We start from the raw sequence: 20,337 nt of genomic DNA, 5'->3' as shown, positions 1-20,337 counted from the left end.
ATATCATTAAAATAATAATAATAAAAGAATAAGTGAAGACTTAGGAAGAACAGTGAATTCTGTTTCTTTAAAAGTTCAAAATGAAAACCAAAAAGACCCGTTTCTTAATCCAAAAAGTTACATATTTAATAGACCGTGAGAAATGTAATTAGAAGTAGCTTTAAATAATATTTCTTGAGGCGGATATTGTTGAATATCAGACAATTTTTGCTAGTTTAGTTATATCAAGCTATCAAAAGCTATTGGCCCTCAAGCTTATCAAATAATCAAAATATTGTCCCATTTATATATACATAATGATATCATAAAATTTTTGGTACCAATATATAGTCTTGGTGTCACAGAGAGCAGACACAACTAAATACTAGTTAGGGAATCTAACTCATAATCTTAGCTTCTTCATTAAGATGCTACTCAAGACCTCTATTTTATGAGCTTGTTTTCTCACTTATTAAACAAATTAGACTTGATAAACCTCTTTAAGATCTCTTATAGTTTTTTCTATTTTCCTAAGAAACACTGCCTCAATCTGTAACATAAGATTGTTTCTTAAAAAAAACTAAACTTATCAAACCAAACCAAAGAACAATTTTGCTTTTATCACAGATAAGAATTCTATATGCACAATTATATTACATTCTAGGTCCTGCTCATTATATTTGGGTACATGTTTAGATAGAGAGCATAAACTGAACTATATATTTTGTATTTTAGTTCCCAATTAGAGAAAAAAAACTTAAATGCTCAATATAATGTAAGACAAAATCCCAGAATTTCAGAGTTGGAAGGAATCTCGAAGTCATTTAATAACATAACACATATCTCCCTACAACATCCCTAAGAGTGGTCATCCAGTCCTTCAAGTTTGAATACTTCCAAAGTACTAGATCCACATGAAAACTCACTCTAATTTTTTTTTTTTTAATGTAAGGAAAAGTCCTAAAGAAAACTGATCACACATTTTTCTCTGAGAGAAACATTTTCCTTACTTATTAAATCTACCTCTTTGGAACTTCTACTTATGGCTATTAGTTTTTTCCCCTTTGGAGGTAGTAAAAAATAAGTCCCACTTCCATGCAACAGCCCTTCAAAAATTAAAAGCTGCTACCTTATTCCACTTCTCTTAAGTCAAGAGTTCTTAACTCTGGAGTATGTGAATGCTTCTTTAAATTTATATATTTTGATTACTATACTTCAATATGCCTGGTTTCTTGTGTAATCCTATGTACAGTATTTTATGCATTAATTTTTTTTCCTAGAAGAGAGTCTAAGGGTTTCATCAGATTAAAAGCTTAAAAACTTAAATCATGTTCATATGACTACTTCCACTTTTTCTCAGTCATTCTTATCAGTAGCCTCTGGATGGGCTCATATTTTACAATGGCTTTCTTAAATGAAATATCCTCTAAAATCCATAGAAACAATAATTAAAACCACCCTGATGTATCACAACCATTTCAAGTAAGCAGGATGGGGGAAGGAGGGGAATGAGAAATTCCATAGTTGAAAAGTGATTCAATCATTCTAGAAAATAACTTGGAATTCTTGGAATTGGGGAAGGGGTGGCTGAACAAATTATGATATATGAATGTAATGAAATATTATTACTCCACAAGAAATGGCCAATATGAAAAATTCAAAGAGGCAGATTTATAAAAGGTGATATAAAGTAGGGAAAAAAGTGCAAACTTTTACACAATGACAAAAACAATGCAAATAAAGTCAACAATGAGAAGTTTCAAAATCCTGTTCAAATGAAGTCATGTTAGTATCATATTTTCATAGTTAAAAGAATATAGCCCTCCTAGTAGTTAACAGACTTTTATAAACTGTTCGAAATTTACATAGTAGGAGATAAGAGTATTTCTTGCAAAATATGATTTGTCACAATATACATAAAAATTTTAAAAATTTAAACACAAAATGTGAGGACAGACTCCAAGATGACAGGTATGGTCACATATCAAAGCAAAGAACACAGTGGCTATCATCTCTCTAAAGACTGTTCAAGTTCAATTTTTATTACATTATTGTATAACATCACAAATACTATATGGAATGATTAAATTTAATTTATTTGTCAATGTATTTACCTGGTAGAAATCTTACAAAACGTGGCATGAAATGAAATCTTGGACAGCATGAACTATTATTTTCAAATGAAGGGCCTAAAACAATTGAAAGAGGAAAGAAAAGTCTTAAAAGATACTCTAACGTTACTCAATCCCTAGGTTTTATAATACCAAAGAGCAACACTAGAAAATATGTGTGTATATGCACACACACACACACACACACACACACACACACACACACACACACACACACACACAATCCCAGAGAAAAAAGGTGGCAGTGGTCAACAGAAGCATATGCTGAGAGTCATTTTTGGTTTTCTACCCTTAATTAGGGCATTTTGTTTTTATAAATTGAAGAATTAAAAGTTTTGTTTTGTTTTGTTTTTTTTGGGGGGGAGCTAATATAAAATTTGACCAATTTAAAATATTAACTCACAGGACTATCATTAGTGAAGATTGAAGTAGTCAATCTTTAAAATCAGCAGAAAGCACCTTCTTGAGGCATACATAGGTACTGACATACAGTATTATGTATAAGAAACTTCTGGTGTCTAACCAATAGTCTGATCATAGAGAAAAAAATCAATTCCTACTGGGTATTTTAAGCAACAAAAGCATTTTTACTCAACTTTTTTCTTTAAATTTTTACAACAAAATTTGGCTTTAAAATCTTCTATAGACTGTTGACTTTTAAATACAAGCATTATTCTTTTCATTGTATCTATATTTTTATTTCCTTAGCAGGTAGTTATGTGGCTCAGTAAATGAACACTGGACTTAGGAATCAAGAACTACTTCAAAATCTGGCTTTCATGTACTAAATAGCTCTGTGACCCTTATCATGCCAATGAATTTCTCTCTACCAGAGTTTCGTCAAATGCAAAATGAAGTAATAGTAACCTCTACTTCACAGAACTGTGAGGACAGAATGATTTAACACGTGTAAAGCACTTGGCAAACTTTAAATCTAGTAGATAAATGCTCAGTATTATTATGATCTTTCATAAATTTTATATTTGCCCCAGAATTGTGATCTGTACAAGAGGTACATTCTAAGTATCTTCTGTTAAATTACTATACCTGTAAGATTCCAATCATAGAGCTCCAAAATGTCTCTGAACAGGTACAAGGAAAAGAGCTCAAGGCCTTTCACACAAAAATTCTGAAAAACAATAATTATTTTAGTGTTGTGTTCTACAGACCACAAAGACTTATTCTAATGTTTCATGGTAGGGTGGCAGTGACTATAGCTTCTCAGAAGCTCAACAAGCAGCTTAGACTCTAGAGTGTACAGCAAATTGGTAAGGGTTGAAATTTGGGTCTGGTAACAAATTGTATGTTCAGAGGTTCATAAAAATGTGATCGAATTTTGGGAAGAACAATGTAAAACTATCAACTAAGCCCTAAAAGGGTGGCAACCAGCATTACAAATATCTTTTAAGTATTAAAGTAATATTTGTTATGAAGGGGTTTAACAATGGTCCACATTTTAAACTTTAAACTTTTACCTGCTACAACTGTCTTTGTCAAACATAATGCTACAAGACTATGTAAACGTTTCAATATAGAATATTTCAATACCTTACAAAAAAGGAAATTCTCAATGAAAAACTGTCCCATGTTTATCTATTAAATAATTTTCTTACCTCAGGCATCATCTCTTCAATGAAATGAATCGTGTAGTCTATGTTAAATCTAATTACTTTACATAGGGGAATCTGTAATAATAAAAGAAGTTTAGTTCTTATTTTTCTCTATGTTTTTCTACCTGATTTAAAAGGTAATAGGCACATATGAAGTATATGTGTTTATAATTCTATCAATTACTATTTGAAGATATATACTGTAAAGTCCTATACTAGACAGGTTTTAAAGCTAATGAACAGGAACTAGATTAGTTCTCCACATAAATAAGTATGCTGGCAATGATTTATTAATAAAATTAAGGGGGGAAAGTGCTAAAAATAAATCATTAAAAACAAAATCTATCACGTCAAAGTCACCACCACAAGAAATACTGCATAACAAATTTCCTCAATCTCTCCAAGTCTCCCACCATTAGCCATCGCTCCCAATATTTTTCTTGTGTACTTCAGAGAATTGGTAAAATATAGGCGATATACTTTTTTTTGTTTTTAATAAACTTTGGTGTTCTTAAGTAGATAATGGAATAAAATTCAATTAAACTGCCTTATTTAGGCATATTATATAGATGAAAAAGTGGAATTAATTTCTACAGGCTACTCCAGGTTAACTCTAAGCTGAAAGAATATAGGATGAGTTTTGATCTGTTCTAATAAAAAATTGTAACCTCATCTACATTTGGGAGGAAATTTGAGGAAAAGGGTCATTTCAAGAACTTATATCATTTACTATTTGAATAAATACCAAATGATCCCTTGGAAGAAAATAAAAATAGTGGAAAAGCAATTCTATACCTGCAGACGTCTTAAGATTATATTTGTTAGGGAAATCATGATAATTCATGTCTCATGCTTTTCATAACTATGAAACTGATAAAATGGAAAAATAGTCTGCCAGTGCCATCTACTGGAGAAAGAATCTTATTTAAGGAGAATAACCTATCATTTCCCATTAAAAGAGTAATATTAATAAATTAATTTTATAGCAATTTCTACATTAACAAAAAAGGATTTTCATCTTTTTTTTCCAAAAACTGTACGAAGGCAAATCACAATTAAAGGTCACTGCCATTTTTGAGTCCCACCTCCTCATCATTCACATTTCACTTACATGATCATCTGCAGCTAACTGTATAAATTTTCTACTATATTAAACTAAAATAATTATTCTCAATTCACTTTTTGATTGTTTTTATCTTGATATTTTCTTTTTTATCCAAAAATAGATCACTGTACTATAAATTATACTTGACAAAGGGTACATGTACTTGTCTTTTAAACACACCACATTCTTTACTATTCCAACTCTAAATTTCTCTTGGAATCTTAAAAGTAGAGGCTAGAATAACTACTTTAGGTTATTTCATCCTGGTCCATTAAGTCAATTTTATATCAGGTTCAAAAAGTGGCTACCAGCAAATATTAATTCAAGAAATAGAGATCCATAACAATTTCTTGAATAAAGATTGCTCTATGGAAAGCAAAACCTGAGGAATTAAAAATTCTGAAATCTATTCATTATTCATTTTACTCACTTCAAAAATATAAAACAAACAAATAAACAAACAAAAGCTACCTACACTCAAACCTGTAGAGTCAGGGCATATTCCCTTTCAAACCATAACTTATCCAGACAGTTTTAGATTAAAATTATAATAAAGCCAAAAGTACTTTGGGTATAAACAATGGATCTAGTCTAATCAAAGCCTAGTTCCAGACAATACTGAAACTGAATCTGAATTCACCATAATTATCCTATCTTCTATTAAATTCACATTCCTCCATCAAAGGTTTTCAAAAGGATATCTGCATTAAAGATTAACCTTGATGAACTCCTTTTCAACTCTGAGATCTATAATGCTATTATCAAAGTGGGCTTATGTACTAAATAAAACCTCTAAAAAAATCCAGTGTTTTTTTTTGATAATTTATTTTTAGCAGATAATGGTGCAAAATTTCCTTTCATTGCTTAGAAAGTTCAATAATGGGGCAGCTAGGTGGCGCAGTGGATACAGCACCACCCTTGAATTCAGGAGGACCCAAGTTCAAATGTGACCTCAGAAACTTAACACTTCCTAGCTGTGTGACCCTGGGCAAGTCACTTAACCCCAGCATCAGGGAAAAAAAAAAAAAGTTCAATAATTTTTTTTCAACACATGGTAGATAACTTAAGTATGTTTACAAAGTTAGTACTATCATACTATCATATTTATTGTTATATTTATAATACACATAACTTCTTGAAATGGATACTTTGGACCAAAAACATGACCGTAAAATAAAATAATCATCCTTGTCAAGTGAAATCTTCAAAATTACCTTAAGAATTGAAGAAAGCAGAATGAGACAATCAAATTAGCTGGCATTTTTTTTTTTTGTTTTAGAACAAAGATTTACACCGTGTTGGGACATTACATTTTGGTTATTTGTCTACTTAATAAGACAACAGTTTCAAATACACAAATCAGGAAAGAATGCCACTTGACAGTGAACCTGAGCCAAAACATGTAGAAAGGTAGAATTGGCATATTTCATTTTCTTTTCTAAAATACATGACCAGTCACATAAAAAAGGTCAATTGAAAGTGTAAAATAAATTAGATTGTCACGTTTCCACAACACAGTGTTTTTTCAACTGAAATTCAGAAATTTATTTTAAACTTAGTATCAAATGTGATCTAAGCAGTAATGAAAAGAGTGACTGATTCTGTACTTCAGAGAAAACTTCTCAAAGAAGATCACATCTTAAGACACAGGAAAAATCTAGTTTTGCTAAAATTAATTCATATTTAAAGAATTCTAGAGCATTTCATTTTCTTTTGCTTTGTTCAAAGATAAATTCTCACACTTTATTAAAAACTTTCAAAAAAACAAAATTCAGAATAGTTTTAAAATGTTGATCAATGTAGTTATTCCTTTTCAAGCTTTCATTTTGAAAAACTTGGCACTCAAGTACCTGTGCAAGTACACAATATTTTGAGTCTCATTTAAAATGTTATACGATAACAGGGAATTTTAAGAAAAAAAGAATATGTACTCACATTGGTCAAAGGAGCATGTGCAAACATAGAAAATCCTTCAAAAATATATTCATGATCATCATATTCTATAACAGTTGGTCTATCAGTCTAAGAAGCAAAAATATTAAAAAAAAAAAATGCATCACACATTGGCTATGCAAAATTTGCCAGCATATACTGTTCCAGAATCCTTTCTCAATGAAAGTTCCACAAACATTTACTAGTCAATTAACAAGAATTTATTAAACAATTACTATAAAGTAGGAAAGATGCTAAGGACTAGGAATACAAAAAAAAGCAAAAACAGGCCCTCCCTAAAAGACTTCACATTATATTGGAAGAAGCTATATACAAGTATATATGTGTGTGTGTGTGTGTATATATATACTAATCTTAGGGAAAAGACATTAGCATTAGGTAAGATGAACTGGGAAAGGCATCTTCAAGAAGATGAAATTTTATCAGAAAATTGAAGGAAGCCAAAGTAGCTAGTTAGCAGAGGGGAGGAAGGAGTACAATTCAAGCACAGGGGTTGCAGTGAAAATACAGGAAATCAGGAAATGGAGTGTCTTGTGTGAGGTACAAGTAGGCTGGTATAAATAGAAATAGTAAGTGATGAAGTTTGGAAGAGAAGGGTTTGGTGAGGAAAGATGAGTTTAATTTTGGACATACTGAGTTTAATTGTCAAAACTGTCAGCGATGGAACAAACTAAAAGTAGAATAAGTTTTTTTTTTCCTTTTAATAATAATATTTTCCACCAATTAATCGTCAAGACAATTTTTAGCATTCATTTTCACAAGATTTTGAATTCCAAATTGTTTTCCTCCCTTTTTCTTTTCCTAAAATGGTAGGCAATTTGCTATAGGTTAGTCATGTACTACCATGTAAAACATATTTCCATCCTAGCCACAGCTGTGAAAGAAGAAAGATCGAAAGAGGGAGAAAAATACCTCAAAAGAATAAAGGAAGTAAAAAAAGTATACTTTGATATGCATTCAGAGTCCATCAGTTCTTTCCTTCAAGAGGCCATTGCACTTGTTTTGGATCATTGGTCTCCCAAGTAGAATGAAGTCATTCAGACTTGATTATCATCAATGTTGCTGATACTATGTACAATGTTTTCCTGCTCCTAGCATCAGTTTATATATTTTTCCAGGTTTTCTGAAATCTATTTGTTCATCCTTTTTTATTGTACAACAGTATTCCTTTTTATTCATTTACCACAAGCTATTCAGCCATTCACCAACTGATGGTATCCCCTCAGTTTTCAATATTTTGCCAACATGAAAAGGGCCGCTATAAATATTTTTGTACCTATAGGTCCTTCCACCTCTTTTAATGATTTCTGTGGGATACAGACCTAGCAGTGGTATTGTTGATCAAAGGGGACACACAGTTTGATTGACTTTTGGGCATAGTTCCAAACTGCTCTCCAGAACTTATGGATCATTAGAACTAAAAAATTAAGAAACTAGCAAAGGAGCCCCATGTAAGCCAAGATTCTGAAGGCAGGAGGTAGGCTAGGTCTAGGAAACGCTTAATTGGACAGGGATTCCAGATAAGACTGGAGAACTGTAGCAGTTCTTTGTTAGCTGTTTCTTAAAACCCTACCCAAATAAGCGGGACAACAAAATATTTGATGTTTCAGCAAGAAAAAAGAGGGTGGGGACTACAATTCAAACAAGGTCAGAAACAGAACAGAGGAACTTCAGACAAAACTGTTTAATTTTATAGGCTACCTACATTGTCTATGGAATAAGTTCTGGATAACCAAGATGCAAAAAGAGATACAATTAGAGGTCAGGAGAAAAGTTAAAATTATAAAAAACAAAAACAAAAACAAAAAAAGACTTTAAAATTATCTGTACAGTGTTCATAATTAAATTCACAAATGCTAATGAGTTCACAAAGAAAAGTAGTGTAGATGGTAAAGATAAAAGATCCCAGAATAGAGCTTTTAGGAACTACAATGGTTAAGTAATATGATGTTTTTTATGATCCAGCAAAGGAGACAGTAGTCAGGTAGTAGGAGAAAGAAGAGGGAGAAGCATCAAAAGTCAGAGAGAAAAGATTATCAAGAAAACAAGTATGATTAACAGTTTCTAGGCTAAAACTAGTCAATAAGGACAATTATTATTGAGAAAAAGGCTTTGGAATTGGCAATTAAGAGATCACTGGTAATTTTGGAGAGAGCACTTTTAGCTGAATGAGGTCAGAAGTCAGATTGCACAGAGGTAATAGAAGAGCTAACAGGAATGGAAGTGGAAACATCAATTACACACAGCTTTGTTCATAGCCACAAAAGGAAGACTGAAAGAAATTGTAGCTAGTCCTAAAGATGAATACTTCACAAAAAGTTTTTTTTTGTTTGTTTGTTTTTTTTGGGGAGGCAGATGGGTGAAATATGGGCAGGTTTCTATAAAACGGACACAGCCAGACGATAAAGAGAAAACAAAGATTAAAGAGTATGAAAAATGTGTCCTGGAATATGCATGGCATAGTCCCCTTCCTAATACCCTCTGTATGTACATGAGCAAATTATATAAAAATCATGTTACATAGAGCTCTGCAGAATGATTTACTTAAAGGGAAAACTGCCTGTATATAATTATCTGGTTAGAAATCTGAGAAAGAATTTTAAGAGCTCGTGATCAAGGAAGTGGAACACTTATGGGTGACTGAAAATCAAAGACATGGCAATTTTTAAATGTAGCTGAGAAGGTATGGAGAAGTAGGCCATGGGAAATGAGTAAATTCAGGAATTGGGAAGCAAGAGTATTTGAAGGAGTAGCAACATGTATGTTTCAGTTCCCAAATACCAGAACTACTATTGAGGAGAAAAGCCTGAGCCAGGAAATGAACTCAGTGAGGAAGGAAAGTGTTCTAGAGGTCAGTGGATAACAGTTACCAAAGTCCTGACTGGGTGATAAATATTGACTGAATGAACTTTTAAAGAAGAAAACGTTACTTAGTGATGATGGCAGAAAAATCCAGAAAGGCCAAAAGAGCAAGAAGGGTTCCAACATTCCTGTTTAGACCAGTGAATTGGGGGCAATGAAAAAAAGTAGAACCAGTGCTAAAAAAAAAAAAAAAAAAAAAAAAAGGATGACCAGAGTGGCTGTGTCATCAGGAGGAAGAGCCAGATCTCACTGAATGCAAGACAGGAGGAGTAATAAAGGAAAAGGTTTAAGATAATAGAAAATTTCTTAACTATGGAGCAATTATTTTAGAGAGTCTAATGGAAAAGGGTATATAAATTTGGAGTTAAGACAGTAGGGGAGATTAAGGATAAATGGTCAGGTTGCATGTAAGAGAAATAAAGGAATTAGTGTGGGGAGATAGGAAATGGAATTTGTACAATACAGTTGGAGATTAAGAATCACTGTAATGAAGAAAATTAGATTATGCTAAACGTCCACTGTCTGCAAGACATTATGTCATACACTAAAAGTAGTGAGGGAAAAGGGATATAAGAAATATATGGGAGTAAGTATGATAAGATATAAAGTATGACAACACAAAAAAAGTTTTATTTAAAAAAAAAAAAAAGGTAAATAAAAGTATCAAGTTAAAAAGTAGGATGTTATGGTAACTATGAATTAAGACTAGAGAATCAAGGGACCTGAGTTCAAATTTCACATTTATTACTAGCTGCATGACTACTTTTCACTTAACTTTTGAGTCTCCTTTGAGTCAAGAGAACTTGAGTTCAAATCTGGCTTCACACACCTGGCACTTACTAGCTGTGTGACCCTGGGTACGTCATTTAATCCCAAAAGCCTCACCCCCCCAAAAAAAAAACAAAAAGACAAAAACTTACAAAGAATCCTAGCCAAGTTACCTGAATGGAATTAGACAGATCAGCTCCCCTATACCCACTCTAGCAAAAAAAAACAAAAACAAACTAGATGAATAATGATCCAAGAAATAGAATTGTTAATTATTTTTATTAATTATTGTTAATTATTTTTTAATCATGTCTACTTCTGTGTGAGCCCATTTGGGGTTTTCTTGGCAAAGACACTGGAGTGGTTTGTGATTTCTTCTCCTGTTCATTTTAGAAATAAGGAAACCCAGACAAACAGAGTTAAATGACTGCCTAGGATCTATGCAGCTAGAAAGTGTCAGAGGCCAGATTTTAACCCAGAAAGATAAATTTTCCTGATTCCAAGTCCAGAACTCTATCCACTGAGACACCTAGCTGCCAAGAAATTTAATAACAAATTATAATATAGTTTAATACAGTACTAGAAACCAACTGGGAGTCTGTGGGCAAAGGAAAGGGGGTCACCAACTAAATAAGTGTCAATGCAAATAAAGAAATTGGCAACCCCAGTCCTGAACAAAGATGTGTGCAACCTACAGAGTCATATCTGAAACAGAGGTGACTAGCAGTCAATTGAAAATGTGAAAATTAAACTCAAGGAAGACTGCTGCCAAATGTATAGATCTCAAAGTCAGAGACAAAGAGTAAGTAAATGAAACACTCATGAAAAGACAATGTAGACAGAGAAGATCAAGAACAAAGCTTTGAAAGATACCCAAAGTACAGGGTAGAAGAAAAAGATAAATAAGGAGACTGAAAAAGTGAATCTACACAGACAGAACTCAGAGAAGTATGTCAGAAATCAAAGGCAAAGAAAGGATCAAATACAACTTTTTAAAAAATGCCTATGTTGCAAAGTAAAATAACTGGTTAAGCCCTGGAAATACAAAGTTAAAAAGGAAATATACTCCGCCCTTATTTTCACATCTATACAAAATAATTTGTGGAGGGAGAGTAACTGGCATTGGCAGTGGGTGAGGAGGAAGGGATACATTAAGGAAGATTTCATGGAGAAAATGGTATGTGAGCTGAACCTAGAAGGAAAATAGACTCTTCAAGGTAATACATTCTGATATTAAGAGAAAGCTTTTGTGAAATGGATGGAGGTAAGAAAATGGAATTTAATTAACTGAAAGCAACTATAGTTAATCCTGAAACAAAAGTTGGTAATTACCTACCTAATTTTGATTTGAAAATGAGGTCTTAAAATATAGCATTATTCCGGGGCAAATCACTTAACCCATAATTGCCTGAGCAAATAAATAAATAGATAGATAGGTAGATAGATAGTTACATAAATAAATATAGAGAGATAGAGAAAGACAGATAGACAGAGAGAATGAGAATTATTTATCTAAGAAATATGTGGGCAGAGCCAAGATGGTAAAATAAAAGCAGGAACTTGCCCAACCTCTCCCACAAACTTCTCCCAATTTCTTTAAATAATTACTCTAAAACATTTTTAGAGCCTCAAAATATCCAAAAAGATGGAGTGGAACATTTTCCAGCTGAAGACAACTTAGAAAAGACAACAGCAGAAAAGGTCTATGGAACCAGGGTGGGAGACCAGGGCACAGTTCCATTGCAGGAAGTACAAGTGCAGTCCCAGCCTGGCCTTTGGCCCAAGCCCATACCAATAAAGAAGGAATGGGAGTGGTAATCTCTGAATCAATGTTAGCAATAGTGATCTCTAGCCCAGAGACACTAAAGATAACTTGGAAGGTGAGCAGAAAATACCTATGGAATTAAGGTGGGAGCCAAATGCACAATCTTAGTGCCACTCACCAGAGCCTGACCCCAAACCCAATAAAAGTCCATACCCCAGGGCCAGCAAAGCAGGACTCTGATGCTTTAGCATACATGATCTTACAGTGGGGTGTGGGAACAGACCCAATAGTTCCAGGGCAAAAAAAAGTGCTTGTGGTCAGGTTCTTAAAAGGATTTCTGAAAACAGCTGCACAAACCCTCCATCCTGGAAACAGAGCCATACTTTAACAGAGTTAAAGATAAGTAATAAGTTAGGAAAATGAACAGACAAAAAAAAAAAGTTTCTGATCATAAAAAATTACTATGATAAAAGTGAAAACTACTATATACAAAGCCTCCAAGAAAAGTAAGAACTGATCTCAAGCTACGGAAGAGTTGATTGTGAAAATAAGTAAGAGAAATAAAGAAAAAATAGGAAAATAATTGAGTGTGCTGCAAAAGAAAATTTAAAAAAGCTAATGAGAAGAATGCCTTAAAAAACAAAAGTGGTCAACTGGGAAAGGAGGTACAAAAGCTCACTGAGAAAAATAATTCCTTATCAATTAGGATTAAGCATATAGAAGCTAATGACTATGACAAATTAAGATACAAAAAATCAAAACCAAAAAAAAAAAAAAAAATGAAAAGAAATAGAAAAAAATGTGAAATATCTCACTGGAAAAAGTGACCTGGAGAATAGATCCAGGAGAGATAATTTTAAAATTACTGAATAACTGAAAGTCAGGCTCAAAAAAAGGGCCTGGACATCATCTTTCAAGAAATTTATCAAAGAAAACTGCCCTAATATTCTAGAATCAGAGACAAAATAGAAATTGAAAGAATTCACCAATCACTTCCTGAAAGAGATTATAATAATCCTTCCAAGAAAAAGATGGTTATTCAATGAAATAGATTTTCAAACATTTTTGATGAAAAAACCAGAGCTGAATAGAAAATTTGATTTTCAAATGAAGGACTCCAGAGAAGCATAAGAAAGTAATCAGCAAAGTGATATCATAAGGAATGTAGTAAAGTTTATCTGTTTATACTCCTACATAGGAGAATGACACTTGTAACTCAATAGAATGTTTTCATTATTATGACAATTATAAGGACTATATAGATAGTATATATACACATATAGATATGAGTTGAATATGAAGGAATAATATTTTTTTTAAAATGATGAAATTCAGAAAAACAACTGACTTAGAAAATAAATCCAGGAGAGACAATATAGGAATTATTGGGCTACCTTTCAACCACAACAGAAAAAAAACCTAAACAACTATTCTGCAAAATTAAGCAATTTTTCAAGGAAAAAGATGGAAATTCAATGAAGTAGGTGAATTTCATTTATTTCTGATGACTAGACCAGAGCTGAACAGAAAATCAAGAGAAAAGAGAAAAATCAAGAGAAGCATTAAAAGGTAAAAAAGGAAAGAAAAAAAGCTGTTGTTTTTAAAAAGTTAAAAAATTTACATCCCTATGTGACAAATAATATGTTTAAATTTTTGAGTAAAGTTAACTGTATCTTCACTAGGTGTATACTTAGATGGTGGAGGTATAATTTGATATTACTATAATGACATAAAAATGAAACAAGGGGTAGAAAAGGATTGTACTGAAAGAAGAGCAAAGGGGAGGTAAAATGGGGTATTATAACACAGGAAGAAGGAAAAAAAAACACCTATTACAATTGAAGGAAAGAAGGGAGGGGATAAGCACTGTTGAACCTTAATCTCATCAGATTTGGCTCAAAGAGAGAATATCAGACATATCTTACCTTTTGGAAAGTAGGAGAAAGGAAATGGGGAAGCTAATAGAAGGGAAAATAGAAGCAGAAGGGGAAAGGCATAAGAAAGCAGAAAGGAGCTGTAAAAGGGGAGGGTAGTTTGAGGGAGATGATGTTCAGAAGCAAAACACTTATTTTTTTTGAGGGTTTTTTAAATTAGGGTGGGAGATCTATGTTTTCTTTCACAACATGACTTGTATGGAAATGTTTTGCATAACTTCATAAATGGTTTCTTAATTGTGGGTGGAGATAAGGGAGAGAACCTGGAACTCAAAATTTTAAAAACAAATGTAAAAGAGAAATTTTTGTTTTGAATGTAATTGAGGGAAAATATTAAATAAATGAATGAGTGAATAAAATAGAACATAAATTTATGCAATTTGATCAAACAGCATCACTACTAGGCATGAATACCAAAACAGATTCCTTTTGAAAGGAAAATGAACCATATGTACAAAAAAAAAATTATAGCAGTTCTCTTTTCAGGGCAAAAAATTGAAAATCGAAGAGAGGCCCATCAATTGGGAATAGTATGAGTGTATGGAATATTGTTCTATGGGAAATGATGAGTAAAATGCTCTCAGAAAAAAGAAAAAAAAACAAAACCAAACCTGGAAAATCCTCCATGAACTCGAGCAAAGTGAAATATACTATGTACAAAGTAATAACAATGTTCTGGGATGACCAGCTATAAATGCCATTCTCAGGATTATGATGATCCATGATTACTCTGAAGGATTTATGATGAAAAATCCCATTCATATCCAGAGAAGGAACTGAATATAGACTGAACCCTCTCTCTTTCTCTCTCTACTTTATTTTTCTTGAGGGTTTTTTTTTTTCTAATTAGGATGAAAGATCTATATTTTCTTTCACAACATGACTTTTTATGGAAATGATTTGCATAACTTCACATGATTTCTTAAGAATTTGCAAATTTTAAAAACATGTAAAAAACTTTGTTTTAAATGTAACTGGGGAAAAAATACTAAATATATCAAAAAAAAAAAAAAAAAAAAAAAAAAAAAAAAGAAGAAGAAGAAGAAGAAGAGGAAAAAGAAATCTGTGAAAAATAAGCTTTCACTTATTGAAGATTAGTTATCCAGGGTAATAATAACCAACACCAAGCCTAAAGTCAGGAAGAGCTTGAGTACAAATCTACCCACAGACACTTACTAGCTATGTGACCCTGGGCAAATCATATAATCCCAATTGCTTCCAAAAAAAACAAAAACAAAAAAATTAAGTATCAACTTCTATGTTATGACCAAAATGCAACAAATCTTCTCTCAATGTAGAAAAATTACATATAGCTCACTGATTTCCAAAACAGGCCTATCATATGTATTACACACATATGTATATTAACAATTTGACAAGCTCCATTAAGAAGTTAGAAAAATATAGCTTAATTGTTGAGATTATAGGGATCACATAAATCATAAAGAGAATTTCTGAGAGACAAACTCCTTTCTTTTTAAAATCACATAAAGTACAGAAGAAAGCAAAGTGTAAGAATTCCAGAAATGAATTCTGTTATTAAATGGTTAGAACTTGTTTAAATACTTACTAAAAAGTTTGTAGGAGGTGAAACTGTAATTCGATAGTGGTATAATCTGCCAGCATTGTTGGTCATAGGACGACAGGGTTTGATGGGCTTGAAAGGGAAAAAAGAAAAGTATTTTTATATAAGAATTAAGAATTAACTTCTAAAAAAGGGAGAGGACAAGTTTATTTGTTTTTCTTTATAGAAAAGTAAGGAAAGCTTTGACATGTTTAAGTGATTGATAATCTTGAACTAATTAAACTCTCTGGAACTCATTTTCTTCCATTTTCTGATACTGTTATCCTTGTTACAGACTCACATCACTGCATACCTGGGCTATTTGCTGACTGATCTCTATGTCTCAAGTTTTTTTTATTTCAATTTTTCCTCCATTCACCTGCCAAAATAATCTTCATAAAGGACAGCTCTATGTCGCCCATTCAACAAATTTCATTGGCTCCCTATTAACATTTTCTTTGCCTTTTAATACCCTTTATAACTTGGTCTCTTCCTACCATTCCAATGTTCCAAAACCTTACTTTCTGATTGAATGGAATTGGCTGCTCCTGCCTCATCATATTCCCTTTCTTGACTTCAAATATTTACACCAGCTAAACACAGTTCTCTTTTCATCTTCATTTCCTGGCTTCCCTGACTTCCTTCAAATCTTAGCTAAAGTACCACTGCTGGAAAGAAATATTTCTAGTCCTCCTTTATCTCAGAGCCTTCCATGTCAGGTCCACAATTTATCTTGTACATGTTATGATTACACATAAATATTTTCTTGTTTCCTCTCCAGGAAGACTGTAAACTCAAAAATAGGAACATTCTTTGCTTTTCTTTGAGTTCATAGCCAGCACTTTATATAGTGCCTGGCACAAAGAAGGTGCTTAATAGATGCTAGCTGACTGATCATTTCCTGTGTAAAATGAAATGGTTGGCCCACATAAATTCTAAGGTTTTTGTGACCTTTTAAAAATTTTGATATGATTCAATTAATAATAATATAAAAAGCCAAAATTTAATTTCTGGTTCAAGTTTCAATGTAATAAAGAAAATGAAAAAATAAAGTGTGCTAACAAATAAAAAGCAAATGAAGATGTTGGCCTTGATGACCCTCAGGTTTCTAAGAGTGCTTACTCCATAACATTATAATTCTAAGAATCCTTAGAATCATCATAAATTTTACTAAAAGCACATAGGCAGAAAAAGAAACAAGAATCAAAGGTCTGATTTGACACTGGAAGAAAACAATAAATTGGTGGAGGCATGTGTGCGTACATATATGTATACACCCCCTACCTCTAATACAAACACATAGTGCAAAAATCAGAAGACAAATAAGACAAAAGAAAAGAAATACAAACCAAAATTATGGAGGAAAAAACCCCCAATAACCATGATGGTTATAAGCACCATGAATGGAATCATAAATTTTCTAGAAATTCTTCACAAATTATATTAAATAAGAAATCAACGGCTGATTAGTGTCAGCTGACTTTTTAGTGGCAAAGAGATAGAAACTAAAGGAGTAGCCATCAATTGGGAAAATGGCTTGAATAAACCATAGTTTGTGAATTATTATGAATATAATAGAATTATTAGTGCATAATTAAAAAAATCATCAAAAGGATAATTTGCCCCATAAAGTCAACAGAACCAGGATAACATAGACTTAAGAACTCTGATCAATACAGTCATATAGTCCCAGTGGACCAATGATGAAACATGCTCTCTACTTCTTGCCTAAGAGGCAATGGACTTGGGGAACAGAATGATATGGATATTTCTGACAAAGCCAATGTGGAAATCTGCTTTTACTTTATACATTTATTATAAGTTTTTGGTCTATCTTTTAAGTTTTTTTTCCCAAAAAGGAGAGAAGAAATAGTCAGGAGCTTTGTTTTTTTTGGGGGGGAGGGGAGGAGGGTTTTGTTAATTGGAAAACAAAATAAAAAGGAAAAGAAATTAATACCTCAAAGTCAAAGCTAAGTTTTTTTTTCCCCCTATAGACATTAACTATAAAGGAAATTTGTGTGATTAAAATAATTCTGACACTTTCAGTTATGAGAACAATTAAATAATAAAATATTACATATATTTCAAATTTTCCAAAGTACTCATCTTCAAAGTGAAAAAGTCAGTTATCTGGAGGAATATTCTACCTCAAGTTTTCTTTGAATTTGTCAGTAGTTTAAAAAATTTCTTTAAAGATGATGGTTATTTTTAAAATATGTATATGACTTTAATGGAAAGGGAAAATATTGGTTTCTGCCTGACCACCCACTGGCCCAGTATTTTAAAGTCTAACGTTCCAAACCAGTCACCTCTTCACCCGGGTAGATGCTGTGCCGAATTCCTGTGCGCCTTGCTTTAGCACTGCATTTACAAAGAGGGCCATCATTCATCTGTCAGAGAAAGAAGGTAATTGCATTTTTATTGGAAAAGAAAAAAAAAAAAAAAAAACTATATAAGATGATGTCCCAGAAATAGTTTCAGCTTTCATGTCATCAGTACTTTAAGCCCCTAAGAGCCTGTCAGGATAGAAGATTAAATGGATGCTCTAAAACCCATAAAACTACAATATATCCATATGTAGCCAGATTAAAAGAAACCAAATAGCAACATTAGCTCTCAGTGTTATTTGGGCAACCAAGAAGAAAATACCAATGTCAGTATACTTATTTGTCCCCATTTTACTCTAAACCTGTCTACATATTTCCACACTAATTTTTAGGGAAAATGTACTTTTCCACAAAGAATATAATTTCAACTTAAAGAAACAACTAATGATCTGAATATTTTAAAATCTGAATCACTCTCAACCAATATGAGGAATATGCCTTTCAGAACCAGAAAACTTTGAAAGTATCACAAGTTTTAAACTTGTTTTACCCTGCAATTTTACTTGGCACACTGAACTGGTCACTTGTATGTTAAATGTTTCTAAGACGTCTACTACTTGAAAACTACATCTATAATATATAATCTCTATCCCTTGGAGATGTTTATAATTTGTCTAAACAGACAAAACACAACCATGTGGAAAAGTAATCAATTATTAACTAAAAATTATTTTCCATAAAAAAGTTATGTTCATATAAGTATGATTTCTTCTATCTCTAAATATATGCATCTACAAACCAGAGTTCTTCAAGAATTCTTTCTTTAAAAGCAACTATGTAACTTCTGCTTCTGGGCATGTCACTGATAAAATGTTAAATAGATTTAAATATTTAAACATTAGGAATATTAGGAATTTTTCCTTATACCAGGAACTAAATTTAAATAAATTTCTTTCACTCATATATCCAACTCACTGTTTCTGATCTTGCTCTTTTCTTTCCATCTCAAAAATCGATAATTTATAATGATACTAAATCTAGTCCTTCTTCAAAGATAAGTCTTTCAAATACATAAAATGTTCTTCTCTTCTTAAGGCTAAACATCCCTTGCCCCTTCAAACTATTCTCCTATTCAGTTCAGTTGTTTTTCAGTCCTATCCAAACCCATGTGACCCCATTTAGGATTTTCTTTACAAAGATACTGGAGTGGTTCCCATTTTCTTCTCCAAGTCATTTTGCAGATAAACTGAGGCGGACATGATTAAGTGATTTGTCCAGGGACACAAAGCTAGTAAGTATCAGAAACCAACTTTCAGGAAGATGAATTTTTTCAGGACCACACTGTATTTAATTCACCACTTAGCTGTCCTTTCCTTCTACAGTCTTTCTACTTTATCCTCCTCACATTCTTTTGGACATTCTTTTCTAAACTTGGAACTCAGAACTGAACACAGTACCAAAATGGGTATGACGAAGGAAGAGTAAAATGGAATGGCATCTGCACTATTTCTGGACAACATTTCTCTTATTATTAACTAGTACATCACATCATGACAGAGTGATGATTTATACTTAATTTACCATCCATTAATAATCCAAAATATTATTTTTAATATCTTTCCATCTCATATTTATAAAAATGACACATAAACCTTTATACTTGTCTTTTTTTAACATTTTCTCTAATTTTATATCCCTGTATATCTCTGTAGCCTGCCAAGAAATCTTTTTTGCACTCAGCCTCTGTAGTCCAAAGCCTTTGCCACTCCCCCATGGCTCATGGCATTTGCTATTTTGGCAAAAATGCCTTTTCTGTTTTCAGGCATGTAACTGATAAAAATATCAAATAGGGACAAGTCAAGTAAAGATTCCTAGAGTTTTCTACAATGAATTTCCACCAAGCTAACTATAAATTCAATTTTTATTGGCTTTTTGTTCTAATAACCGAACTAATTCCAAACCTGCCTAATCATACCATCACTTAGAACACACTTCTATTTCTTGTCCCCAAAGAAAGCATGACTTAGTCAAATAACTTGGTGAAATTTAAATATATCTCCTTATAAGTGGATTTCTTTTGTGTACTTTATTGTAAAGGAATTTATGTGTTTTACTAAAAATATAAATAAGATTAGCCTGGCATGAGGTTTTCCTGCTGAAGCCATAATATCTTTTATTTTTTACTTCCTTCCTAAGTCTTCAGAAACTATCCTGTTAATTAATATGTTCTAGAATTTTAACAAATATAGAAGTCAAATTTCACTAGCCTACAACTTGCAAAAGACGTCTTCTCTTCCTGAAATCAAGCCATTTATTTTTCTCTAGTCCTTTAGACATT

General features: G+C 32.3%; 1 protein-coding gene across 7 annotated transcripts in view; it reads right to left on the bottom strand.

The window, feature by feature from the left end:
• The window catches only part of DROSHA (drosha ribonuclease III), a 107,967-nt gene that overhangs the window by 61,286 nt on the left and 26,344 nt on the right, over positions 1-20,337 (bottom strand). For all 7 annotated transcript variants that reach the window (XR_012484366.1, XM_074279068.1, XM_074279070.1 and 4 more), the window contains 6 exons: positions 17,982-18,062; positions 15,679-15,765; positions 6,762-6,848; positions 3,725-3,796; positions 3,159-3,240; positions 2,094-2,168 (listed from right to left, as the gene is read on the bottom strand). Coding sequence is in view for 6 of the 7 variants with exons in the window: in XM_074279068.1 (XP_074135169.1) it covers positions 2,094-2,168; positions 3,159-3,240; positions 3,725-3,796; positions 6,762-6,848; positions 15,679-15,765; positions 17,982-18,062 (484 nt within the window). In the remaining variant the exon portion in view is untranslated. The remainder of the gene's footprint in view (positions 1-2,093; positions 2,169-3,158; positions 3,241-3,724; positions 3,797-6,761; positions 6,849-15,678; positions 15,766-17,981; positions 18,063-20,337) is intronic.

The sequence above is a fragment of the Sminthopsis crassicaudata genome, chromosome 1 (assembly GCF_048593235.1).
Source record: "Sminthopsis crassicaudata isolate SCR6 chromosome 1, ASM4859323v1, whole genome shotgun sequence".
Classification (NCBI taxonomy): domain Eukaryota; kingdom Metazoa; phylum Chordata; class Mammalia; order Dasyuromorphia; family Dasyuridae; genus Sminthopsis; species Sminthopsis crassicaudata.
This window is presented reverse-complemented; position numbering and strand designations above follow the sequence as displayed.